The sequence below is a fragment of the Carassius carassius genome, chromosome 32 (assembly GCF_963082965.1).
Source record: "Carassius carassius chromosome 32, fCarCar2.1, whole genome shotgun sequence".
Lineage (NCBI taxonomy): Eukaryota > Metazoa > Chordata > Actinopteri > Cypriniformes > Cyprinidae > Carassius > Carassius carassius.
Genome location: NC_081786.1, coordinates 16,571,548 through 16,599,297, shown reverse-complemented (window position 1 = coordinate 16,599,297; position 27,750 = coordinate 16,571,548). Strand labels below are relative to the sequence as shown.

The following is a 27,750-nucleotide window of genomic DNA, read 5'->3' as shown; positions in this document are numbered from 1 at the left end:
ATTGAAGCTGTGTGTACGGTCTACTGTCCATGTCCAGAAAGGTAAGAAAAACATCATCAAAGTAGTCCAGACGCAACCAAGGCTTGCCAGCCCCGCAAAACGTTAAAGCTGGAGGGGCCACTCGCGTCAACCCACCAGACATTTATACATCTTAGCTTATCTTAGACGTATTAGTAGCTTGAATCAGTCATGAAACAGCATTTCCTCCAAATGAAGCATCTGTTCTGGGTTGCAAAGTCCTGTAGAGAAGTCTGATCTAAAATAATATCAGCCAAAATAATATCAAAGAAATATTACATACTCATATTAATTCTTCATTTAGGCGTACTTTTGACTAGTTTGAAAAGTTAATATTATACTATACTACCATATTATATAAAATGAATTATACTGTTTCATCAAACTATAACAAATAAAAGTACATTTTTAAGTAATGGTTTTGTGTTTGTTATTGTGTGTAAATGATTAAGAGACTTTTGAGATTTGGTGATGAAACTTACCATTTATCATCAGAACACCTCCTGGATGGTGAGCTTTGGTGGATTTGGGACGAGACAAACAACAGGAAAAGGAGGCAAGCATCCACAGCCTCGTCATTTTTCTGGCCCTTTCTCCTCCCTTACTATACCCACAGGTGTCCTGTCAGGAGAACGAGGATGGACCTCCTCCTTGTGGTCGGTGGATGTAACTGGTGTACGGGGACTGACCTCACGCGCACACTCATCATCACTTCCCTCCTCCACTTTTTCTCTCAGAGAAACTACTCCTTTTTCGCCTCCAGACAAAACGTTCTAAATCTCTTTTTTGTAGAAATATTTTGTCACACTGTGCTAAGAGCAGACAATTCTACAAAAAAATTTAGCTACAATAATGAGAAAAGTATCTAATAATGAAATGTTTGCAACATATTTAATTTTTTACCTGTATTTTTTAATGTTTCTATGGTTCAAAACGTGGAATATTCTATTGTAATTTAAATACTAAATTAAAATGCACAAAAAAGAGAGACATGTTGACTAGTGAACTTCAAAACCCCACTGTTTGTAGTTTTCAAAACAGTGTTAAGTGTGAAGAAAGGACAAAACACATGATTATTACCAATAAAATGGTACCAGTTTGTTCTTTTTATTGAAAACAAGTTTCACATTTTTATAAACATAGATGATGGTATATTAGCAAGTGCATTTGACACTGTGAGCCAGATAAAGTTTCACTTATGTGTGGCTGCATGTTGCATAAAGCCATGTAGTGGGTCAGGTTTTTACAGTGTGTTGATCACTGGTGTGTGTGCGGTTGATTGTTCTCACAGCTTGACGTCCCCCTGTCTTCTTCAAACTGTGGAAGGCAGTAAAGATCATACAAACGTCTGGCTAAATCATCTGCCTCCTCCACCCCTTCGCAGCTCTTCTGCCAGCTCTGGGGAATGGAGTCAATGCCATAATGTGCCCCTGCAATTGCCCCTGCCATGCAAGCAATGGTGTCAGTGTCACCACCCAGAGCCAAGCTGTAAGCTATTGTCCTCTCCAGTCCTCCAAATCGCTCTGGCAGCCCGTCCCGGGGCTCCAAACAATGCAGCACACAGAAGATAGCGGTGGGCACTGACTGCAAGGCAGCAATGCCGTTCCCTAACATAAAGACAGAGTGTCAACAGAATGCCTTTATGAATGATCCGATCAAAGCTAATCAATAGTAACCGATACTAACCCAGTTCAGATATGACCTCCTCAATGCTCACACTGTTTCTGTCCATAAGTTCTTTCACTCTGTGCAATCGTGAGCAATATGGGAAATCTGATAAATTGAGTCTGTGGAATAAAACATGGTGAAATAATAAAATGAAATTCAGTGGGGCCCAATGTCATTTGGACAGTGTTATTTTAGTTTTATTTATATACTATTATAGTATTTATTAATATTTCTAATTCATGTTTATATTTTCAGTTTTTATTTTAATTTTAGTTTAAGTTTTTGGAACTTTTGTGATTTTTGTGGGCCTTTCTATTTTTATTTATTTTTATTATTTAGCTTTAATTTTTTTTCCATGTCAGTTTTAGTAATTTAAGTACTAATTCTAAGTTCGTAGTTCATAATTTTTCATACTATTTTCTAACTTTCAAGTAGCTTTATTTTAAAAACCGAAAGTAACTTTTATTAGTTTTAATAGTTTTAGTTAATGATAACAACACTGCATGGACAAACAACAACAAAAAACTGTTTAAACATTCAACAAAATATCTTCTTCTAAGTTCTACTGAACTAAGAAAGTCATTCAGGTTTGGAACAATGTAAGGGTGAGTAAATGATGACATTCTTTTCATTTTTGAGTAAACTATCCCTTTAAGAAACATAAAGCTGAAATGTGTTCTTTCCATGAGTTCACTTACGCTTTAGCATCAAGCTGGGCTGTTTCATCTTTTTCCATCTCCTCCATTTCTGATATCAGTTTGTTGATGAATTCTTTTGGCAGAGCCAGAGCGCCTTGGAGAGACAGATGGACAGCAAGGGCCTGCAACGCTGCCCCATTGTAGCCCAAAGAGCATGAGTGTGTTAACATTGCGCCAAGCCGAGAATACTGCCAAAAGCAAAAGGAAGAACTGAATGTTAGCCTGGGACAGTTCAAATTAGCCTTTCAAATGAAAGGTAGGGTAGTCTGCGTGAACAGGGTGCATGGAGCTATGCAAATACATACATTAACTGTTATCATAATGTTCGGACCGAATTATCTGATTGGCCGAACATTTTATGGTCCTATGCCTTCCAAAGATGATATAAATACAAATAGACCTCTTAACTTATTGATTGCTCTCAGGATGTGAAGAGACTTTCAACCAGCATAACAAATCAAAAAATTCGAAAAAACTGTTTTTCAGTTAAAATGGTTAAAGAAAGAATTATGATTCACTTTTAGTGTTGATTCATGTGTTTTTAGCATTCTTAAATAGATTTGAGTCAATTACTGACTTAATTTATTAATAATAATTGATTAATTTAAAGATGCTTAAGCCATGTTGAGGCACCCAGGTTGAAACCATTTATATGAATCCTCATTATATAAAGTCTAAAGCTATTGCTGGCTGCACTTTTTTTAATTCCAGCATGCCACTAGCTTAGATTCGACAATCCGATGACTATTTACCCTGCAGACATCAGCTTGACTTTTGTAGGCCAGGGCAAAGGGTGCCGCTCTCATGGCTCCTCCATTCCCGAAAGAACCGCGGCCGCCAAACTGAGCCTGTGCCGGCTGGAAGACGTCCTTCAGATGGGGCGATGCAAGCTTCCGCAGGACCTGTATGACACCCGAGCCATAACCTCGCCCCGGAGAAAGGTTATACTCCTTTGCAAATCTGGAATCAAGTAAAATGATCAGGAAAATCCAATACTTGCTTTTTTAAACATTTCCAATGATAACAAACCTTCGAGCCATGTCTCGTTCATCAAACGGCATCCTGGTGAGGAGTGAATCTGAAACGCATCGCATCATGGCCGTGTCATCACTGTACTGAAGAATTCCTAGGAAAAATGTAAATGAGATGTGTATTTAACCCTCTGGGCTTCTTCGGGTCAAAAAAGACCGAAACCATGTACGTTTTAAATTTTTAAATTTTTTTGCTTCATCGGAGGGGGATGAAACTTGGTGACTTTTGTTGTATTACCTATGTGAACACACAAAAAAATCAAGGAGATGATTCTGATATGTTAAAGGGTCGTAAAAAAAAATTGCACACTTAGCTTCCTACGGGTCAAAAATGACCCACATAGGAAATGAATGGGAAATACAAGAAAATCCGAAAACTCAGAGAAACTTTGGTGGTACAAACTACAGATCAGCCACTGTGCAGAAAAAAAGTGTACAGCAATGAAGGGGTGACATTCTAAAACATCAAGAGTGCAAATAAGACACCCTCCCCCCCACACACACACACCCACACACACACACACACACACACAGAGAAATTAACTGGTAAGACTGAAACAGCAAATTTTGCTATATTTTACTATATAATCATAATAACTCCAAAACTATAGCAAGGAGAGTCAAAAGGTAGGTATCGTTTGAAAGAACTCTTTTTAAATTTTTCAAAAATATAAATTAGATTACATTTAGACATTGTCCTGCAGAGAAATTGCGGATAAAAGACAAAATATATATATAATTTGTATTATGATTTTGCATATCTTTCTTATTTGTCATGGAATAACTCAGGAAGGAAATAAGGTAGGAGGAAAATTCTTTTTTAGTGAAGTCCCCCTACATGTTAGCTGCATCTGGATAAAAAATAATAATAATTTGGATAAAGGAATCAAAAGTTACAGCATTTGGAACAGAGATAGCCTTTTTGTACAGTCTTTGACGCCCCCTCATGGGCAATTGTTTCTCCATGAAGAATATCTAGTCATAAAAGCAATAGATTATGTTAATTTTAGGCTCATTGTAATTGTAATAATATGCTGTAAAAAATGAAGTGCCATTTTCAATGATCTGTGAATGTTTCATGAGCTGTATGATGTTTTTGACACATTGCAGTACATTATTTTATAGATTATGAAAAAAAAAGAAATTGTATTTATCACCAAATAACTCAGCAATACTTAAGATTTTTTCAAAGTGGATACATTCACTGTAAAGGTCATACCCTAAGCTTTCAAATGACATCAACTTTGTGTTAATCAAGGCAATATTTTTGAAAAATATGGTAATGAATATTTTCGCAGCTAGGTGGCGCCTGCTGGCGGTACACTCGGTTTTAGAGGGATTACTCAGCACTCGTTAAGAGTTAATAAATGTGATTAGATGCATTAAAAAGCTGAGATCCTAAGCTTTAAAATGATATATAGATTGTGTTGTTCCATTCAGTGGTTGCTTAGTAATTCGATTTTTTTTCTTTCCAAATGGGAATAAAAAAAATAAATAAAAAAAAGCTATGGCAGCCTATAGGCGGTTACAGGACATTACACACATTTATTATATTTTAAAGCCACTGGATGGCGCTCTTCTCACTTGAATTTTTTTTTATTTTAGGCCTGCACTCTATTTTGATGTGCAATGGTGCATTTATTGAAAAAAAATTAAAATTAAAATAAAATAAAAATATATATATTAATTCTAATGGAAAAAATTGCTCATAAAAAATATATAATTAATGCAAAGTATCATAAAAATCTTTAAAAATTCTAAATAATATACAAAAAATATTATTGAACAAAAATATATTTGATTGGTTTTCCTGGGAAAAAAAAAGTTACATTTTTAAGGCTTCGGTCTTTTTTGACCCGGAGGAAGCTAAGTGTAACCCATTTACGAAGAAGCCTTAGATTCAAAGTCAAAAATGCTTGTACAAAAATGTATTCTTTTTATATAGCAAAAATGGTACATCATTTAGTGGTGAATATTGCCTGGTACCATGAAATAATTTCAAAATATTACAGTATAAATATAATGAAAAATGTTAATGCGAAGGATCACAAATGTGGACACTAAATGAGAAATACCAGAGGGTTAGTAAAGACTTTAAGACAAGCTAAAGTGTGAGATTTCATTTCAGTACGACTGATATAGCCTTCTGATATGGGAATACCATAGTAGCCTCAAAGATTACATACAAACGTAAGTAAATATGTTCATAGTGTAATCTTTAAACACGGGAATCCTCACCATCGCCCCGTGTTTCGTCCTCCAGAGCCCCGAGATGCTGCAGGACTCGATCTAAAGGCACATCCACGGCGCCTTCGAACTCGCCGCCTATACAGTCGCCCAACACCGAGCCGACCAGTGCGCCGCGGAACCGGGACAGCATCACGGGCGCTGCTACACGCGCCGCAGCCGACATCTCTCTGGCTGTATCTTAACTTACTGTAAACACAAGCTGCACTCAATAAATCGTTTCAGACGGATGTAGTATGAATCTAGCACAGTGACATCCGGGGTTTATTGCGCTGGAGGACCGCTGTTATTGTGTGACCCGATATTTACCCCAGCATGTCAAATATATACGCATCGCGATACATTAAACCTTTCGCGAATATGATATAATTTCGACCGATAATTACTTTGATAACTTTACTTTGCAGAAACGTTTGTTTCTTTTGATATATTGCATTTATTTTGTTATTTAATGAGAGATTCTCCGTGCAGACCTTTGTAAACAGCTATGGCGCGCAGCTGTTGAAGAAAGTGATCTACGTTTTAACGCTGGCTGATTCAACAAATTCTACATTCGGAAATAACTTGAATAATGCATATAAAACCGTCATAAACAATTGATTTATACTTTGTCGTTTGGTTATAACTGCTTTATTGTGCAGAAATGATCTTTGTGGTTATTTTTGAATCTGCGGACCTGAGAATTTAGCCAGACGTGCCGTAGGAAGTAGCATTGCGCGTCACGCTACACTTTCTGCGATCTGTATATCATACGCTTATTATTAAGAACTGTGCGAATATATGCATGTGTTTACGACATCTAACGCTTCTAATTCGTTTGCGTAAAGTGAGCTGTGCTCGTGTTCAAGAAAGAAAGAGGCGGTAGATTGAAATCGAAACACAACAGAAGTTTTATTGATCAGAATCGGACGGATCGGGGACATCTCATACAAGAACGAGCAGTAAGTTAGTACTGGACGCCTTGAAAAACACAACTCACGCAGCAACAGGCGGTGGAGCATTTATATTAATATTACAGAGCAGCTAAGAGAAAAAAGCAAAGAATAAAATAAAAATAAATACTGAGAGTTCGCAAGGTTTCTTTGGGAAACATAAGTATTGAGGGCTAACGCTTAGTAACACCATTGAAATATAATATTTTTATCCCCCTCCCATATTTTTAACTATGATATTATATCACTATTTGCTCTTAGGGGCTCCTAGGACGTAACGTTATATATATAAAAAATAAGTTGTAATCTATTAGCTTTAATAATAAAAAAAACCCTTAGACATTAAAATGCCTATAGCTGAAGAAACACACTCATCTTTATGCTTCATTGTTTGTTTAATTGCCATCAGGTCTGAAAAAACAACAACAACACAACAAGGCTTGTTATGAATCCCTGGGACCCCATTACCTATACAGTGACACCTGCTGCTAAGATTTTAGCCAGATGTGTCACATCAGGCACCATGACACAGGTAAACTAAGATATGGTTAATTTTGAGAATATTTGAAACTGTTATGGTGGTTAATGTCAAGCATTTGTGTTATGGATCTCACAGGAGGAGCTCAATGCTCTTCCACAGGATTCAGAAGTCTTTTCTACATCTTTACTTGAAGCTGAGCAGCTGAACAGAATTAGACATAATTTTGATCAGGTTGGAAACAAACACACACACACACACACACACACACATATATATATATATATATATATATATATATATATATATATATATATATACAACCCGAATTCCGGAAAAGTTGGGACGTTTTTTAAATTTTAATAAAATGAAAACTAAAAGACTTTCAAATCACATGAGCCAATATTTTATTCACAATAGAACATAGATAACATAGCAAATGTTTAAACTGATAAAGTTTACAATTTTATGCACAAAATAAGCTCATTTCGATTTTGATTTCTGCTACAGGTCTCAAAATAGTTGGGACGGGGCATGTTTACCATGGTGTAGCATCTCCTTTTCTTTTCAAAACAGTTTGAAGACGTCTGGGCATTGAGGCTATGAGTTGCTGGAGTTTTGCTGTTGGAATTTGGTCCCATTCTTGCCTTATATAGATTTCCAGCTGCTGAAGAGTTCGTGGTCGTCTTTGACGTATTTTTCGTTTAATGATGCGCCAAATGTTCTCTATAGGTGAAAGATCTGGACTGCAGGCAGGCCAGGTTAGCACCCGGACTCTTCTACGACGAAGCCATGCTGTTGTTATAGCTGCAGTATGTGGTTTTGCATTGTCCTGCTGAAATAAACAAGGCCTTCCCTGAAATAGACGTTGTTTGGAGGGAAGCATATGTTGCTCTAAAACCTTTATATACCTTTCAGCATTCACAGAGCCTTCCAAAACATGCAAGCTGCCCATACCGTATGCACTTATGCACCCCCATACCATCAGAGATGCTGGCTTTTGAACTGAACGCTGATAACATGCTGGAAGGTCTCCCTCCTCTTTAGCCCGGAGGACACGGCGTCCGTGATTTCCAACAAGAATGTCAAATTTGGACTCGTCTGACCATAAAACACTATTCCACTTTGAAATAGTCCATTTTAAATGAGCCTTGGCCCACAGGACACGACGGCGCTTCTGGACCATGTTCACATATGGCTTCCTTTTTGCATGATAGAGCTTTAGTTGGCATCTGCTGATGGCACGGCGGATTGTGTTTACCGACAGTGGTTTCTGAAAGTATTCCTGGGCCCATTTAGTAATGTCATTGACACAATCATGCCGATGAGTGATGCAGTGTCGTCTGAGAGCCCAAAGACCACGGGCATCCAATAAAGGTCTCCGGCCTTGTCCCTTACGCACAGAGATTTCTCCAGTTTCTCTGAATCTTTTGATGATGTTATGCACTGTAGATGATGAGATTTGCAAAGCATTTGCAATTTGACGTTGAGGAACATTGTTTTTAAAGTTTTCCACAATTTTTTTACGCAGTCTTTTACAGATTGGAGAGCCTCTGCCCATCTTTACTTCTGAGAGACTCTGCTTCTCTAAGACAAAGCTTTTATAGCTAATCATGTTACAGACCTGATATCAATTAACTTAATTAATCACTAGATGTTCTCCCAGCTGAATCATTTCAAAACTGCTTGCTTTTTTAGCCATTTGTTGCCCCCGTGCCAACTTTTTTGAGACCTGTAGCAGGCATTAAATTTTAAATGAGCTAATTAAGTGGATAAAAGTGTAAAATTTCTCAGTTTAAACATTTGCTACGTTATCTATGTTCTATTGTGAATAAAATATTGGCTCATGTGATTTGAAATTCCTTTAGTTTTCATTTTATTAAAATGTAAAAAACGTCCCAACTTTTCCGGAATTCGGGTTGTATATATATATATATATATATATATATATATATATATATATATATATATCTCACTACTTAATATTTTTCTTATTTACAAACTTTAAAGGGATTGCTCATCCAAAAATTAAAATTCTGTCATCATTTACTCACCCTCGAGTTGTTCCAAATCCGTACGAGTTACTTTTTTTCTGTTGAACACAAAAGAACGGTAGCCATTGACATATATAGTTTGGAGGAAAAAAAATACTATGAAAGTCAAGCTACCATCAACTTGGGGGTGAGTAAATATTGAAAGAATTGAGATTTTTGAGTGAACAATGCCTTGGCATGATTTTCTTTGTCATCGACTTTCTCAAGGCTAATCTAGAGTTAGAGCTGCTGGAGCTGGAGAGAGACAGTGCAGACGTCACTCACACTCATTACCTCAGTAAGTGTTGCAAATGGAATCATGCACATTTGGTTCACAAAACTGATATACTAGAAGACTCTAATTTTACTATTTCATTGTAAGGTCAAAGGTATGCTTCCTTGCAACAGTTCACATCCCACCTTCAGGAAGTGTTGCGAGAACAGACAGTCCTACGAGAGAGACTCACAAAGCCACTTTGTCAGCAGAACCTGCCCATTCATGCTGGTCTTCACAGGTCAGATGCATTTAATGTACCACTCACAGAAAGTGGTTTTTGATTTAAATTGTATTTTTGTAATGAACTACTAACAGTATAAATTACTGTATGCACAGATATGTGGTAGAGCTCATGGGGATGGTGGTGGAGTTCATTCAGAACTTGGAAGTGAAAATTAAGATGGTTCAAGCTATTCCAAAAACTGACATTTATCGGAGTAATTTGGTAAGTGTGTATATATATATATATATATATATATATATATATATATATATATATATATACAGTATATATGTTACATACTTTTCATATAAGTATGTGTTATGCTTTGAAACCAGTGTCTATATGTGATTTACCTTTATTCTAGCAAACCTGTCATGTTTATATTGTAATAAATGCATATTCTAACAGTTATTTCTGTTATTTCCCCATCAGAACAGTGCCATAACTCAACTGTTGGCTCAGGTCACTGAAGTCGAAAACGTGTACAGACAAGTTCTCAAGCGACGAGGCCATCTGCACACCAACATTAAAGACACGTCCAGTTGATAAATAATTTAAAGAACATGTAGCATTTGTTAAGCATACTAGTGAATATTAAATTAATAAAAATAACTAAAGATCAATTACTAGATTTAGTATACATTTGTACAGTTCTGTATTCTGTATACTGTATCTTCAAACTATATAACATTTGTGTTTTGTTTCATATTGTTTTGTGTACCTACTGGTTGCTGACACAGGCACATTAGAGAAAATCGATTTGATTTGTTTTAATTAATGGATTAGATACATAAATACTGCAACAATATGTAAATGTTTCTTTTTATGTTTTTTTTTTCTTTTGTATTTTTACGTTAAATAATAATAAATAAAGATTCCACATTTGAAACCAGAATCAGTTTTTATTGCTGGTAACCAACATTATGTATTTTATGATTTGTGCACTATGTATACTTTCCTTTTGATGATACCTTAATATACTATCAGTGTAATAAAGTAGTGAACAGCTATATACCTGATTCATCAAAACAATTTTGGATGTCAGTGGATGATTTTAGGTGGAACAACTTGAAAGATTTGATTCTGGCTTTATCATTTTTGATAAAGTATGACAAATGAAAGCATAAATTCAGCTCCTGCTGCTTTCCCCTCTCTTCCATTAAGAGCACTTTCTGTGGAATGATGGGTTTTGTTCACCACAGCTCCACCTACAGAACAAGAGAGAAAGAGTGACTTGCAGTTCGTGTGATATTCACACATTCATTTCTAGAGCAGTGGTTTTCAACCAGGGGGCCACAGGATAACTTAAAGTGTTTAAATTATTATTAATACATGAAAAAAAAACATCAAATCTAAATAAACAGGAAATAACCTGGAGCTTTATCTGATGAATCTCGCTTTCGTTTCCCTTCAGACTGTATCCACATTTTCAGAAGACTTTCAATGTGCCTTGGTAAGAAATGTGGTAATTCAATTCAGTAACATTCAAAAAACAGTTTTACTTTCATGATTTTTCATAATTTTACTAATAATGATTGTGACCTAATCCAGTACACACCTCTGCACCTCAGTGTTGGGTTCCAGTGCAACACTCCTCCTCATGATGTACAGCCCACATCAGCAACTCCCAGAGAGCTGGGTTCATCCAACCTGTTTTCCCTAAAGCTTAATTTAAATAATAATAATTCCAATTTTAAATTTTTGGTGAAAACTTCCTTTAGTTTATTGTCATACTTACCATTAATAGCTTCTACTTTCACCTCCCACAATGGATCATTCTGCATCAGGTTAATTAACTGATCCAGGATCCGTGAACATGTTTGATGTGGTCATTTGAGTGAACCACAGTCTTTTATTGTCCGTAAGCCATCAAAGATCTAATTTACTTCCTCACCAACTGGTCATCCATCATAAGAGATTCTGCAGTCAAGCAAGCTTGTTTGCGCACAGCCACAAAGTCATTAAAGCACTGCAGAAAAGTAGGTATAAGTAGCTTGGGTGCCATTATATTGAGCTGACCAATGAAAATCAGTGCTTCAATTGGACCCTCCTCCAGCTTCACACTGTGGAGATATTGTGTGTAAAGAATGAACTATATTCAAAACCTCTGATATGTCTGTTGGGTAGAGATGTTATGCATCTCTGTGGCTGCATCCATTTTACTCAGAGCCACTGCTGTATATCAGTTTGTTTCAAAGATCCTGCAAGGAAAGCAATAGTATTTTCTAGTATTTTTAGAGATATTAGATATGTAGATAGTGGTCTGAAATTCGCTAAGGAATTAAATGATACCTTGTTTATCGGACTTCTGAATTGTGCAATGCTAGAACAGGCGTGAACTCCTGTTCTCCAGTTAGCGCTTTTTAACTCTTCTGCCAGAATAAAGTGCACTAGTGTCTGGATGCGAAACACCATTAAAAAAAAAAAAAAAAATGAATTATTTTGCTCAGCAAGGATACATTCAATTGTTCAAACAGTTTGGACATTTACAATGGTACAAATTTATTTTATTTCAAATAAATGTTGTTATTTTTAACTCAAAAAATCATGGTTTCCACAAAAATATTAATTTGAAACACTGATAATAAAAAACATTTATTGAGCACTAAATCAGCATATTAGAATGATTTCTGAAGGATCATGTGACACTGAAGACTGGAATTATGATGCTGAAAATTCAGCCTTGCCATCACAGAAATAAATTATATTTTAAAATTGATTAAAATATATTCAAAAGTAAGTTTAAAGTGGAATAACATTTCAATATTGTAGTTTTCACTATATTTTTGAACAAGTAACTGCGACCTTGGTCAGCAAAATACTTCTTTCAAAAACAAAATCATACAAAGCCCAAACATTTAAAGTGGTGTGTGAAAAATGATTTTATGTGAACAAGATAAACTAGTTTTCCTCGTGCATGCATAAATGATAGAATCTTTTACTCAAAAACTACTGCGAGAGTCACTCACAGTCTTGCTGCTAATGTTAGAGAGACGCAACATAGACGTAATCCTCATGATCTGAAGGAGCGTCTCTGAGAAAGTGCTGTGACAGGAGTCTCTGTATGACAGCTTGACTCGCGTCACCGTCTGTCGCCGAGCTCCCAGCTGTCTGCACCTGTGCCAGAAGGGTCTGAGACATACAGTATGATGATGACATGTGGTGGTCATTTAGAGCCTACATCTGAGTAGAACAGACAGCTGAACTCTCTTCAATGGGTCATCAACCTCTGAGACAATGAGAGCCTGCAGCTCTTGAAGATGTGCCTTCAATTTGCATCCCTTACTATGTTTACCTGAGCAAAGAAGGAATTAGCTGTCACTTTTTGAGTAATTTAATAAACTATTATTTATTTATTTTCTACCTCAATGTTTTAAAAGGGTTTGCATATTTTACACTGTATATATATATATAAATATATATATGTTTGTGTGTGGTTGTGTGTGTGTGTGTGTATGTCTGTGTATGTGTGTGTGTGTGTGTCAAATATTTGGCAATTTAAAACTATCTGAGTATATAACTATATATTCTATCTGAATATATTATAAAATGTTATTTATTCCTGTGCTGAATTTTCAGCAGCCATTACTTCAGTCTTCAGTGTCTCACAATCCTTCAAAAATCTTTCTAATATGCGGATTTTGCTGCTCAAGAAACATTTCTTATTATTATCAATGTTTAAAACAGTTGTGCTGCTTAATATTTTTGTGGAAACCTGTGATGAATAGAAAGTAAAATACAACATTTACAGTATTTGGAATGTGTATTTTTTAGTAGTTACTTTTGATTAATTTAATGTCCCATTGTTGAATAAACGTATGAATTCTTACTGACCACAAACTTGAGAAATGCCTTTGAAAAACTTGCTTTGCCAGGGTCAAGCTCTTCTTGTGGTCCATTAAGTGCTCCCAGTGCACAAGTTAAGATGGCTTCCAGCCACACTGGATAATTAGGTTCACTAAGAGCACTTTTTAGGCCCTCGATGGTCACTCTCTACAAGGGCAACTCTAGATGAAACAAATAATGATTTTCCAAAAGGGGTTTCCATGTCAGCAATCGATGCAAAAACAATCAAATGTATGCAGGTATCCAAGGTGCTTTCCTGCAAATAACACACATTGGATATCTATCTATAGCTAACAAATCTCAGCTCTAACAATATATGTTTTTTCCATAAGTGTATTACTTAATAAGGGCCCAATAATGGAGGGGGACCCCCAAGGGGGAAACAAGATTTCTACCAAAGGGAACGTGATCGTGATTTCTCCCGACAGGGACTTCCCCAGAATGTGATTTACAGAAAGTATGCTGTCAAGGGGGCTCAGAAACCAAAGCAGTGCTCCTGTATCGCGCACAGAGCTTTGAAAAGATACAGCTACTGATGTTGCAGGCATTCCTCCATTGATCAGTTGCATAGCGAAGTGTGGAAGGTTCAGCCACAGACTGTTTGGGCATCTCAGGGTCCTGTCCGCTGAAGTCAGGAGGTCTGAGACCCTGCTTGAGGACGTAATCAATTTTGATGGGCTGTTCCATCCATTGCTGTTCTGCTCTTACAGCTCTTACAGTTCCTGCTAAAGCAAATGGAAGACAGAAATGTAAATATTTTGTCAATATTAAAACATTGGCTATTTTACAATGACATTTTTAACTCTAATACTGTACTTCAACTGCAAGTAAACAGTTAAATTCAAGATACATGTGTTATACCTGAGAAGATCTCCTGTTCAGAGACGTTCTTTGTTACAGCACATGAATTCAAGACGTCCTGTATCCGAGGGGCCTGTGGAATCTCAATGTGCTTGGTGGTCACAGTGGTTGCTGTTTTATTTATGCGGTTCTGCACATCTTTGCTTACTGGAGAGAGCACATAACCTGGTATTCTGTTAAATAGGGATAGACACCACAAAAATCTATACAAGTGTGGCTTAGGCCTTGGACTAAGTAGGTGTATGCATGAAAGGTTAGTAGACCCCAAAAAATTCTTTCATCCACATGTCATTACAAAGCTGTATGCATTTTTTTCTTCTCCTGCGGAACACAAATAAAGAAGAATATTGGTGACCAAACAGTTTTGGTTCCCATTGACACTGTTTTTTGTCCATACAATGGAAGGGAAAATAAACGAAAACTGTTTGGTTACCTACATTCTTCAAAACATTTTCTTCTATGTTCCACAGAAGAAAGAAAGTAGTGCAAGATTCCGTCTTCGGAACACAATTTAAGATATTTTGGATGAAAACCAGGAGGCTTGTGACTGTATTCTTGGCTGCCAAGTAATTTGCTCTCAAGGTCCAAAAAAGTATGAAAGACATTGTCAGAATAGTTCATCTACCATTAATGGTTCAATCTGAATGTTATGAAGTGACAAGAATACTTTTTGTACATGAAGAAAACAAAAATAACTTTATTCAACAATTCGTCTCCTTTGTGTCTCTCTGCATCACCGTAGCGCCAATGGTAGATGAACTATTCTGACAATGTCTTTCATACTTTTCTGGACCTTGACAGTGCAATTTACTTGGCAGTCAATGGGACAGTCGAAGACTCCCGGTTTTCATCCAAAATATCTTAAATTGTAAAGAATGTAACTTCTATGGGTTTGGAATGACATGGGGGTCAGTCATGTGCGGGTTGATCAAAAATGAGCGGGTGCCTGCTGTCACCCGCGGTTACCCGCGGGTTACGAGTCATCCAAAAATATTTTAATGATATTCGGGTTGTGGTCGGTCGGGTCGTTTGAAATAAAGATGCCAATTAAACCTTTGTAAATTTATATAGTACTAGACACAATTTCGAAATATGTAGGCCTACACTTTATTGGCTGAATAACTGGCGCGATTATAGAGTGACCACCTGTCCCGCTTTACGCTGTACTGTACAGCAATTTTACCCTTTGTCCTGCCTCACGCAAATTGAGCATCTGTCCCGCTTTTTCATTCGACCCTGCCTAATAAATACACGGATACGTCCATAGGCGTACTGTTAACTTATGACCAATAGTTCAGAGGAGAGCAATAAAAGAGGCTGAGTCGTACGTCAATCAAACTGTTGACTGGTGCACGAACACCTCCTCAACATTGTCAACAATCTCAAATTGGAGAGCGCGCGCTGTTCGGTCAGGTTAAGCAGCCGTGGCCACAACCAGATGCACTTTTAATAGCGAATGGACCGCAACATACTCTTGGTTAAGACCTGTAGATGGCGAAGCAGAGAGAACTTTTTGCAGTTTTTCTGTGGGACATGGTGAAGAATACGACGTGAAGCGACATGGTGCATGTGAGTAGCCTACCACAGAAAAAAATCACATCATCAAGAAACATTGCAAACCAATGCAATCGTTTTTCAATAAACCAAATGACCCACAGGCTGACAAAGTTTCGGCAGCAGAAGTGACGAGCATTTATCATGCCGTACATCACACACATTCATATCGCTCTAACGACTGCAGTAACAAGTTTGCCCCAGTCATTGTTCCAGATTCTGAAATAGCTAAGAAAAAAGCTGTAGAAACTTTGGGTGATATTTTGGGTCAGGTAGTGTCTTAATCTTTTAGTCGGTGGGTTTAAAAAAATATAGGCAATGTATTACAGAAAACTTGTCTACTTTTAAATGAAAATATTCAAACCAAAATAAATAGGCTACTCTCTGATTATGTAATTTCTCTCTGGCGTTCATGGCGAGTCCGCATCGTCAACTTCATCTTAGCAGCGACACAGAAAAAAACAGTTTATTACTAAACAATTAAATGTCTCCTTGCTAATTTAGACACATTCATAATCATTACTTTAACAATTTCTTTGTGGCAAGCCTTATGTGTGTGGTCATAACGCTTATTATCCTGTAGGCTATAGCCTATTTAAGTAATTAAATTAATATAAATGGGCGACGCATTTACTACTTGTAAAAAATGCGGGTCAGGAAGCGGGTCAGGTACAATATTTTATTGAAAAGCTTGTGGATGAAATACTTCCAAGGCACTCACGTGGTAAGATAAAAAGCCTTTAATAAACTGGGCTTAAATCATTACAGCTAGTTAAAAGTAGATATACGTGTTTTGGCAAAACGTAAGTATTTTTTCCACATAATTTGATGTTTACCTCCATTACATCCAACGAGCACCAGTGGCTATATAAGGACATCTGTGTAATACTCTCTGCTTCTGGTCTTGTAAGATTGGTGAAAGCTTGTTGTGTAAATAACTGCCATAAATAGCACTCATGACCAGTGTTCCTACCTCAGATTATGCTACCAACACTGTATTTATGCTACTGTAAGGGTAGGTTCAGAGTTGGGGTAGGTGTACATGTTAATAAAGCCACACACCTTATTAATATCACACTGGAAGCAAAATCTGATAGGTAGCACTTTTTGCTATCGAATTATTCTACCATTTGTTTTAATAGGAGGTAAAAAATCTAACAGGGTAGCACCGGCGTGGAAACCAAATCTCAAATGGATTGAGATTTTTTAGCTTTCCTGCCTGAAAACATCACCTTGGATCTCAGGTCTCTGAGTTAACAAAGCGGCGTCGCATAGCTTGGGTAGCAGCAGTAAGGAGGAAAACCATTACCTTCAAGAACATTTCCTGAAACACGCTTGTTTGCTCACAGCATTTTAACAAAGTTAAGTTATGAACAGCTGTGTTGTTACACCGGTATCTTTAGGGTTCTGTTACTTTGGTTTATTCTTGGTTATGTGTCATGTATCTTGTTTTTGTGTGAGCGTGTGGTTCAAGTTCGCTTGGGCTCCCGCCTGTGTGTTGAGTGTTCATTTCCTCACCATATGCTCTTGTCTCTTGTCTTCTGTGGTTGTGTCCTTGTCTAAGTTTTCCCCCAGGTGTTTGCTTGTTTGTTCTTGTTTCGTTTTGCTTTATTATTCAATGCTTTGCTTTCTGCATTTGAGACCTTGCCTTATCTTTACCCTCAATCCTGACAAACACTTGTAACAGACTGAATCATTTTATCTTTTATTTTTAGGCAAACCAGCCTATGAGATGCTAGAGTGAATCTCGGCACACAGAAGTTAAAGCAAGGCTCCTTGAGCTGTTTGACCAGAGTACTAGGAGACTGCAATCTGTCACGGGGGATCATGCTGCACCTGCACCACAAGATGTAGCTGGCCAAAGACTGATGGATGAAGCTGCAACAGCAAATGATGCTTCACAAATGGATGACACAGACTCCAGTTACAACACTGCAGAACAGCAGGAATGCCATCTTTGTAGTTGCAGGCATGCCGAAATTAACTGCTTATTGGAGGAGAACAGGAGACTGAAGGAAGAGCTTGCTCAAAAGTTGATGTGTCCACCAGAGATACCATGGGTACAATGATTAAACATCTCAAACCCTTGGTACACTGGCCAGAGAGACATTGCTTGCAGGCCAACATGCCACATCAGTTTGTAGAGGCTTTTGGCAATCGTATCTCCTAAAAATTATCTCCTTTGCATTACACCACAAGGATCTATCTCTTTCATTTCCCAAGGGTGGGTGCTGTGCCTTGACTAATATGTGTCCTAGCATTGTTATGAAACCATAAACTATGGCATTAAACTAGGGATGTTAGATCAATTGATCTTGATTAATCACATGCAAAATAAAAGTTTGGGATTGATGTTTGTGTGCTGTGTATATTTACATATGTATATAAATACACATGCATGTGTGTATACATAAGAAATACTTCTTATATATTCATATGTATGCATGTGTATTTATATATACATAAAACATACATTACATAAAAAAATAATAATAATTATATGTAATCTTACACGTGATCATCATTCAGTCCATTGTTATTTCAGTCATCCGTCGTCTAGGAATTTCATTTTACTGTTATGCTGATGACACACAACTGTATATAAAAATGGATAATCACTCATCACCATCAACTTTATCCATAATCACTGCCTGTCTAGAGGAAATAAGTATATGGCTGAATCATAATTTTCTCCAGCTGAACAGTTCGAAAACAGAAGCAATCCTCATTGGTTCTCCACATCAGATCAGAACATCTACCATAACCTGCCTTACTCTTTCTGGCCAAGTCATTCCACTATCATAATCAGTTACAAATCTTGGTGTCAGGCTTGATCCACATTTAACCTTTCTCACATTAAGCAACTTTGCAAGACATCATTTCATCACCTCAGAAACATTGCCAGACTCCGTCCCACATTAACTTTCCGTGACGCTTGTCCATGCCTTTGTCGCCTCAAGATTGGACTATTGTAATGCTCTTCTCATCGGGATCCCTGCCAAGAGCATTCAGAAACTTCAGCAAATTCAGAACACTGCAGCTCGGATCCTGATGAGAGTTTGCAAATATGAAAACATCACACCAATCCTTCAATCCCTACATTGGCTTCCTTTTCCAGCCAGGATTGAGTACAAAGTTTTCCTCCTAACACATCACTGTATCCAGTGGAAATCACTGTATGGAAATGCCTCCAGTTACCTTCAAGAACTACTTACACCACAGATCCCAGCACGTTCCCTTTGCTCCACAAACACTTATAGGCTCCTTCCCCCAAGGACTAAGACTCGCACCATTGGTGACAGAGCTTTCTGTGCCAACACTCCTACCCTGCGGAATGCCCTCCCTGAACATCTGAGGGTCCCTCAAAGGACTGATATTTTTTTAAAGGGTCTTAAACATACCTTTTTAAAAAGTCTTTTAATGTTTAATTTTTTTTAAACCTTTTAATGTTAAAATCATTGTTTTTTATTAAATTACCTTGTTTTATTATGCCTTACTGTAGCACTTTGAGATTAAAAAGAAAAAAGTAAAGTGCTTTATAAATAAAATTAATTATTATTTCTGCAGCTGACGAGCGTGTCCCCAAACATGGCCGCGACTACCCACAATGCAATGCGCAGTAACATAGTTTCCCAAGCTCTATTCTTTAAAGGTAGGAAAACAATCACTTACATGCTTCATTCAGCACTAAATATAGGCTATAGGTCAGTGCATAAAGTTAACTAGAGAAAGTTGTTCACGAAAACTATTCATTAAATAGTAAGTAAAATATTCACTTTCTGGTGTAGGGTTCACAGTACACAATACCCACTGATAAGGTTTGGTAGAAAGATAAAATCAGATATTATTAAAAAAGTTGGAAACATTTTTCAAGTTTTAGCATTGGAGAAATTTTATTCTTCACTATTTTATAACAGTCACTGCCATTTCAGCAGCATTTATTAACTTTCTCACATCCATAGTACTTCAAACATACAGGTCAGGCCATTAGGGGGGTTATTAAATTGATGAGTCTCTCTCAACAATGTAAGCAAATTGCCATGCAACCTTTGCTTATGTAAATCAGACATCAAAGACAATTCTTGAGGCCAACATACTCATTCAGTGTTCATGTTCATTAATATATATATATATATATATATATATATATATATATATATATGTATAAATAATAATAATACTATAATGAAAATGACAACTATAATAATAATAATCTTTGTCTTTGATTATGCACATAATTAGTATAGAGTTATATATATATATATATATATATATATATATATATATATATATATATATATATATACTTGTTATAAAATTATTTATTTCTTTAAAAAACATTTCAGATTAGTAACAAAGGCAAAATGTCAGCTAGTGAATTTATTTTCTCTCTTTCTCTCTTCTGCAAGTCAGCAGTCATAACCCATTCCTTCAGTGAGCACATTTATTACAAGCAATGCATGTTTCTGACGTAAAATATGTGTAATGCGTTGAAAGATTTTCTTTTTTTATATGAATTTATTAAAGCTGGCCCATCCTTAAGCCAGCTGTTCATAAAGAGTATGAAAAGCTGGTTCTATTTATTGATAATTCCAATCCAGCCCTTTAATTGAAATCAAAATGTATACAAAAAAAGTCTTCAGTGCTGCACTGAATAAGCCACATTTCTAATTTTACACATGTTTGCTGATAGATCAAGACAGTTCAGAGAATACACTTCATCAGTTCGGCATCAGGCTACAGCCATCAAGTCCACTTTCTGCATAGTGCAAATAATAATGTTTAACAAATGTTTTCTATCGCTGAATTAGTCAGCCTGACCACTTCAAGCCACTCTAAACTGAAGTCTCCACACAACAGGAGCTTCTCCGAACATAATATCTCCTCACCTCAGAGGAGTCCCCACAGCCCTCAGGCCGATGTACAATGAGGACTGGGAAGAAGCGGGCGTCTTGGTAGTTCGGCGGGCTGTCATTAAGCGCAAGCTGACTGGTGTAAGACCTGCAGCACTGCTCATCGGGGCAGCAGCGATCTGTAAGTGTACTACTGCGGCTCCTCCACAGTCCCACGGTGCGCCTTGAGCCGTACATGCGGCAAAGCGAGAAGTGCGAGGTGTCCAGGGACAAACGGGAGTGGAAGGTGTGGCGAGAGAAGATGGAGGAACAGCTAGAGCTGATAGTCGGCCGTCTTTGCCCACCTTCGTGTTCGCAACAGTGCTCACAGTTCTGCACCAGTGTCCCGTAGCTCTGTGTTGAGCAGCTGTCCAACAGCAGTTGGTTGGAGGAAATGCTGTCTCTTTGGTTTGACCCAGAAGTCCCCAGGTTCATTAGCATGGCCTCTGAGTAGCTTGGTATAAGCTGGCGGTTTGTTCGAATGTGCCATTCCAGCTCCGTACTGTCAACAGTTTCTGCTCTCGGAAGGCCATAGCGAGTGTTTCTTGAGGTGGCATCGACTTCTGGAGATGGGCTGTTGTTGCTATACTCTAGTCCGAAGAGTTTCTCAACTTGGTAGTGCACAAATGCTGTGCGGTACTCGATCAGCACTCGCAAAGGCCAGGAGAGCATGAGTAGAGCCGCCAACCAGAAGGTGACCCGAGAGGTGTACCACGGCATTTGGTCGGGATCCACGTAAGCGATGAGGTGCTCCTTAAAGTCGACGTTCTTCAGCAGCATTCCTTCGCGGGCTTCCATGTAGTCATCCAGTCCTTCGATTTCCGAGAAGAACCTGGCTCGTTGGTTGAGGTAAGCATTTTCAGGTCCTGCTCCTGTGAAGCTAAAGCACTTGGAGAAATGCAACCGTGTCGCCACGTGACCCTCCAGTCCGCGCAAGTTGCGGGAGACGTCTCTCATTCCGTAGCGACTGTAGTCGAACTCGCCCTCGGCTACATGTGTGTTAACACGCTCGTGATAAACCTGCATGGTTGTGTAGGCATCTCCATTCCGGTAACGCGTTACTTGTCGAGTCCTGCGTACAAAATGGTAACTGATGGCTTTCCACCATACACACGGTCGGGCTTGACGCATCCGCAGAACCCTGTCATACACGCTGTCAACGTTGGCCTTGCATTGCAACTCGCTTTGGGCATGACAGTGCCAGCACTCCATAAAGTAAACGGCATAGAGCATGAGCAGGAAGGCCAATGGGATGTACACATAGCCATCAGAGCAAGGGCTGTCGTGGTATATCATCGTGCGACCTCCTCCTTTGAGAGAGTTCATTGAGGTTGTGAGGGAAGTACTGGAGGAATCGAAGCTCAGCTTGGTGACCTGGGTGAGCTGACACCAGGTCACGGCACCAAGGCAGCTGTACATGAGCAGCGAAAGGAGGAGGCATCGCCAGTGCGTCTCACGGCACATAGAGGCACTTAGGGACTGTTTTATTGGCCATTGCTACAAGGAATAATGAGAAAGAAAAATAGTAATAAGCATATTGTAAGGCACACAGGCTTGCTGTGAATACTGTGAATATGAAAACAAGAGGTAATGAATACAATACAAACCATCAGAGATTTAATGTCACTTATATGAGGATGATATATTGATAATGATATTGGACAAAAGGATCAAATATCTTTAGATTAGGGATGTACGATATATCGGCCATCATTTCGGTATCGGCCGATAAAAAAATTTGCCCGATATCTTAAAAGCAGATTAATTTCATTATTATTTCCTTCAAAAACACTTGACTTGAGATTACTTGTTTGCATTATTTATGCATTATTTTATTTATTTGTAGGACTTTTTATTATAAAAATTTGTTAATGGGAGAGTAAAACCATTTTTAAAATGTACTCTGTTCAAACTAGGCTGCTTCTGTTGAAATGTTTGGGATGTGGCTATTAATGATGAGCACTTTTTTGTAATCAGGTTTTTCAAAATTTGGATATAGATTTATTGGCCAACATCTCGGTTATCGGCTTTAAAAAAATAAATAAATAAAAATATTCATATTGGTGCATCCCTACTTTAGGTCAGAGTGGTCAACTAAAATTAAAACTATTAAACAATGTTTTTGGTAACTGAAATAAAGCTGAAAAACAATAAAATAATAAATATAAATATTATATGAACTTTCAAAATTAAAAACTAGAAATGTTGCCTTACCAAATAACTTAAATAAGTTGAAATTGAAGTACTAAAATGACTAAAACTTAAAAAAGAATTAAAGCTAAAAAGAATAATAAAAACAAACTAAATTACTAGGGATGTCCCGATCAGGTTTGTGTCCCTTATCCAAGTCATTGAATATTAAGTATATGCTGATACTGGGTCCTGATCCGATATATGTATATTACATTAAGGTATGTTTGGTGCACACTTAGAGTACATTAAAATAATTAAAATATATCCACTGTATACAGAGTTGTGCAGAGAATAAAATAAATATATGCATGATGTATGTTTGTGTATATATATCACAAGATACATATGTATATATGAGCACACACTGTATACACATATTGGCTTTTGGCAGATGTATACATGCCAGACATTGTAAACACGCTTTGATAAGAAGTTGCAGAATAAAGTCACTATTTTTGTTTTCTTTGCACACAAAAGTACGGTTGAACCACTAATGTCACATGGAGTATTTTAAAGATGTACTTTATAACTTTCTGGGCCTTGAACTTGGTAGTTGCGTTGCTGTCTATGGCAGGGTCAGAAAGCTCTCGGATTTCATAAAAATATATACTCATTTGTGTTCAGAAGATGATCAAAAGTCTTACGGGTTTGGAACGACATGAGGGTGAGTAATTAATAACAGAATTGTCATTTTTGGGTGAACTAACCCTTTACAAATAAATAAAATACATTTCACTCCTAAATGAAGTCTGCAATGGAGATTCGTTTGAGTCTAATTCAAATAAAGTGCAGACAATGCTCTGATAGTAAACCCTTAAGATGACTAGAGGGATATATAGATCAATGTGAGAAAGTGGGGCCTGACAAGACTAAGGATTTGTTGCAATCCCTCAGTTCAGGCTTAATTACTTACAGTACATCCTGGCACAAAAGTCTTCAGATTATCCATTAAACCTAAGACAAACATTTACTAGCTTCAGATAATTGACCTGTAGTAAACTGGTTAACCATTTGAACATTTTACAGGTAATTAAATTTTTATGATACTATTGCATAATTTTTGCCTTCTCTTTCACATCGTGAAAATCATAGAGCACTTTGAATCCAGGCAATGATATGGATGAAGCAAAATTTGGTGGATGTCATTGCAACTTTGTCTTGCGTCTTTAATCAATGCCAGACAAAATCTATCAAATTTTATGTTTAAAACCTGCAGGAGAGTAGCTCGGCAAAGCTTTTATTTGCCAACTCTGAACTTGGACACCTCTTTGGCAATGCACAGAGGTTATTTGTAAGTGGAAAAGGATCTTTGCTTCTAATTTTGAGTTGGTGGATTTGAATCTCACTCAAGGGTGCTGAGCTACTGAATACAAATTACGATGAAAATGTCAGCTATTACTGAAAGTTCACTGAATAAAACATACTAAGAGGCAACTCTTATTTAGCTTAATTGATCCAAAATCTGAGAAGTTTGTTTTGAATATAAAATGGACTGGCATCTGTATGTTTTGAGAAAGTATGCTGTTGTCCCATAAGTGTCTGTACATTTCAGCAGCTAATACCACATCTTCTGATATTTATAAGGGTTGAAAGGCTTTTAAAGAGGGGAGGTGCAACATCAATAATGGAAATCCCACATGAAAGACAATACTTTGACAGAGCTAACAGTCAGCCATTCAAAAGCATACTGTAGAAAAACGGCTCTTATCCTCGCTGCTCTTGGATAAGTGAAACTTTGGACATAATATGGTTGTGATATAAGATGCTTAATTAGATTATATGAAACTTGATAATGACTTAAGGAATACCGAATGTGGGGCACTGATTTTGTTTGTTGGTTTACTGTGGTACCATCTCAAAAATATCACAGTTCTGGGTTCCAGCAAGCAGAATTTGTGTGGAAGATGAGCTGAGGGACATTCACAGAACTGGCAGGCCATACCATATGCACCAATACAATTAATATCAGAAATGCGGGTTGGAATCAGCAACAGTGGCAGGCTATTTAAAGTGATATACAAAAGGTTTTATATGAAAAAATACTGAGTTAAACATATCTGCTCAAACTCCCTGTGGTGAGGGTGATTCTCAAGCTAACAGGCATATGATCTTTTCCACAGTGGCAATTCCATAATTACAGCAGTGTAATACAGAGGTGTTGATCAATGCACAAACCGTCTGAGTGCAGTGAATATGACAACAGATTTAGAGCTATACTTGTCCTTGGAGTCTTGTCAAATTTATTGTCATTATGGAAATTTGTACATCAAGCAGTAGCATGATTTTAATATAAGCGTAAACCATATATAGCCTAAATTAGATTAAAGCATTGCATAATGGGTTTATTAATCTGGATCTGCAGTCAGTGATCTTTGACTATAGGCTACTGAAAAGAACTCAAAGAGTTTCATTACGGATGATTATCAATAAGTTGTGCAGCATAAAGTTTATGCATCAATCAATCTCAAACAAACCTTTACTGTGACAAGCCTTTTACTGGAACAAGTCAAACCACACTAAGACACTTAGCCTCTACAAGGCGTTATAATGCATAAATCCCATCTCCTCCATGATGACTATGGTACATCTAGTACTCATAAGAGTCATCTCATACCTCTTCCAGCACATCGAGACTGGCCGGTGTCTCCGCGCCTCCATCTGGGGAGCTCGGCGCTGTGTCCTCCGCAGTAGTATCAGTTTCCAGATCTAGAGACAACATCCTGCGGCAGGTGTAACATTGCAGTCAAATATGTTATCTGCAATACGCCGCTTTTCTCAACGAAACACGTTTCAGCGGGACGTTGTTTTGTCCGGCGATGCCGTGTTTGGGATGGATGCCAGGATCGCCGGGGATCCCGCTCTGGGTGTTCCCATTCAGGCAGACAGGGGGGCGGAGACCGCGGGGAGACTGCGGAGGACGGAGGAGAAAAAAATGCTCTCCAAAGTCTCATGGAGACCGAAGCTGATTCTTTGATTTGTGTTTATACTGAACTGCGCCAGATGCAATCAGCATAATTAGATAAAGGTGTTGCTTGTTTTGACATGTTTGTCATAAATATTGTGAAGATATTCAACATAGGCTACATTTAACTAACTAATTTCTAACTTACTAATTAAATGTTAAGGATTTTATAGGGTAGAAATGTTTTAAAAGTTAATTCCCTGCTAATATATGAAATTATTATACAGCCTAATGATAAACATAAGCCTATGTGATGATTAACAGATGTACCTACATGTATAAGCTGCCAAAGCGATCAGAGGAAAGCCAGAGATACCACTCAAACATTCAGACAATATCTCTATAATAAAGCGTCTCTTAGGATATTCTTGTTCAAATATTATTTCTGTTATCTTTTATATAGGAAATCTTCGTCGATTATATATTTATTAAATTATATTTATTATTTAATATTCTTAACATGAAATAAATTAATATTATAGTATACTTTAATGTAATATAATTTCCACGATAGAAAAGGGAAATGAAATAAGGTTCAAGTAATGTAAATAAAAAGAAAATGAAGAACATGTAATAAAACTGAATGTATTATTCTGTGTTATATTATATATTTATATAATTTAGTAACGATGCAATCTTTTATGTAAACAAACAAACACACAAACAAAAAAGTTCTTAAACCCATATATGTCTATGCGTAAACCGAAAGGCTTTTATTTTGTAATAGCCACACATAACCCGGAAATGGAGTCGCGTCTGTAAACTAAACTCTACATGTGTTGGTTGTGGCTTGTGCGTTTAGTGTAGATATCCAGCAGTCATATAGTTGATTGATGACCTTCCTGGATTTACAATAAAGGAATATTTCCATCATTGCTGTGCTGATCACGGACTGATTACTATTAATATTAGAAATTTGCTGGATATGTGCTTTTTATCCTCTGCAAGACAACGAGAAAACTTTCAGACTGTCAGTCAGCGAAGTACAAGATGAAATGGCCAATTTAAGAACTAAATCTTGAATCATTATTATTTCCGACAGTCTCCTCAGAACCATTAGACGCCCTTGTGTTAATTCGGGAGTCGGGATGCTGCGGCGTCCCAAGCCCACGGACAGCGAGGCGGATCTGCTCCGGGAGCAGCAGGAGCTTCTGGCGGCGGGCGCTCGGTCCTCTGTCTCTGGGGTGAAGCGCGCTGATAAACGCCGAGGAGAAGCGGCTGCAGCTGATGCACTGGAGCAGGGAAACCAGAGAGATGTTGTGACTATAGAAGGTAGGTTAGACATTTCTGAGCGTCCTCTTAGTTATCTTTAAACACATGACCTGCTTAAATAAGATCAGGCTGATATAAAACAAACTTATATTAACCGAGTACTGAAATTATTTCATCTACACCTTCAGATCTTCCAGATGACCTTCCCACCTTGACCCCTGCACCTCCAAAGAAGTCACGCTTCAAACAGGAGCGGGTGCATTTTGAAGATGAGGACCCAGGAGAGCGACTGGACAAACATGATACACACATCAGTGCTGTCCTGTCTAGAATCATTGTGAGTCACATTTATTACAGTGTGCCTGTCGTTTGACTGAATGTCAACACGCCAATGCCATGCTTATTGTTTTATGTCTTCCTAAAGGAGAGGGACACGAGTGCAGTACCCGTGTTGCTCCCGTCTATCACAGGTGCTGCTTTCCCTAAAGTCTTACATAGATCTGTAATGGAAAGTGAGGTGAGGAAATATTATACATGCACAAATCCCTCCCAGCTTGTGTGTTTCTCTGACGTTTCTGTGTTTCTCTCTGTACTTAGGGGCAGGAAAGAGCTCCTAAAGGAAGAG

At 37.6% G+C, this 27,750-nt stretch overlaps 3 protein-coding genes across 4 annotated transcripts; 1 reads left to right on the top strand and 2 right to left on the bottom strand.

Annotated features, from left to right (window-relative positions):
• Positions 1-1,091: 1,091 nt before the first annotated feature.
• On the bottom strand, positions 1,092-6,183 carry adprs (ADP-ribosylserine hydrolase). The gene is made up of 6 exons (XM_059520554.1): positions 5,654-6,183; positions 3,414-3,510; positions 3,137-3,344; positions 2,385-2,572; positions 1,705-1,805; positions 1,092-1,625 (listed from the first exon to the last, which is right to left on the bottom strand). Exons 1-6 carry the CDS (start codon positions 5,826-5,828, stop codon positions 1,276-1,278), a joined length of 1,119 nt encoding a protein of 372 aa, XP_059376537.1. The 5' UTR covers positions 5,829-6,183; the 3' UTR covers positions 1,092-1,275.
• Positions 6,184-6,964: 781 nt separating this feature from the next.
• On the top strand, positions 6,965-10,247 carry LOC132112858 (HAUS augmin-like complex subunit 2). Of its 2 annotated transcripts, none has more exons than XM_059520555.1 (6): positions 6,965-7,126; positions 7,211-7,306; positions 9,334-9,403; positions 9,488-9,620; positions 9,719-9,827; positions 10,038-10,247. In XM_059520555.1, the coding sequence occupies exons 1-6, from the start codon at positions 7,040-7,042 to the stop codon at positions 10,149-10,151; spliced, it is 609 nt and encodes a 202-aa protein (XP_059376538.1). In that variant the 5' UTR covers positions 6,965-7,039; the 3' UTR covers positions 10,152-10,247. The 2 variants fall into 2 exon arrangements, with proteins under 2 accessions (XP_059376538.1, XP_059376539.1); XM_059520556.1 differs by having other exon boundaries at positions 7,018-7,126; positions 7,235-7,306.
• A 9,931-nt stretch (positions 10,248-20,178) lies between these two features.
• Positions 20,179-25,840, bottom strand: si:dkey-13p1.4 (transmembrane protein 151B). The gene is made up of 2 exons (XM_059521067.1): positions 25,566-25,840; positions 20,179-22,255 (listed from the first exon to the last, which is right to left on the bottom strand). Exons 1-2 carry the CDS (start codon positions 25,668-25,670, stop codon positions 20,702-20,704), a joined length of 1,659 nt encoding a protein of 552 aa, XP_059377050.1. The 5' UTR covers positions 25,671-25,840; the 3' UTR covers positions 20,179-20,701.
• Positions 25,841-27,750: the final 1,910 nt, after the last annotated feature.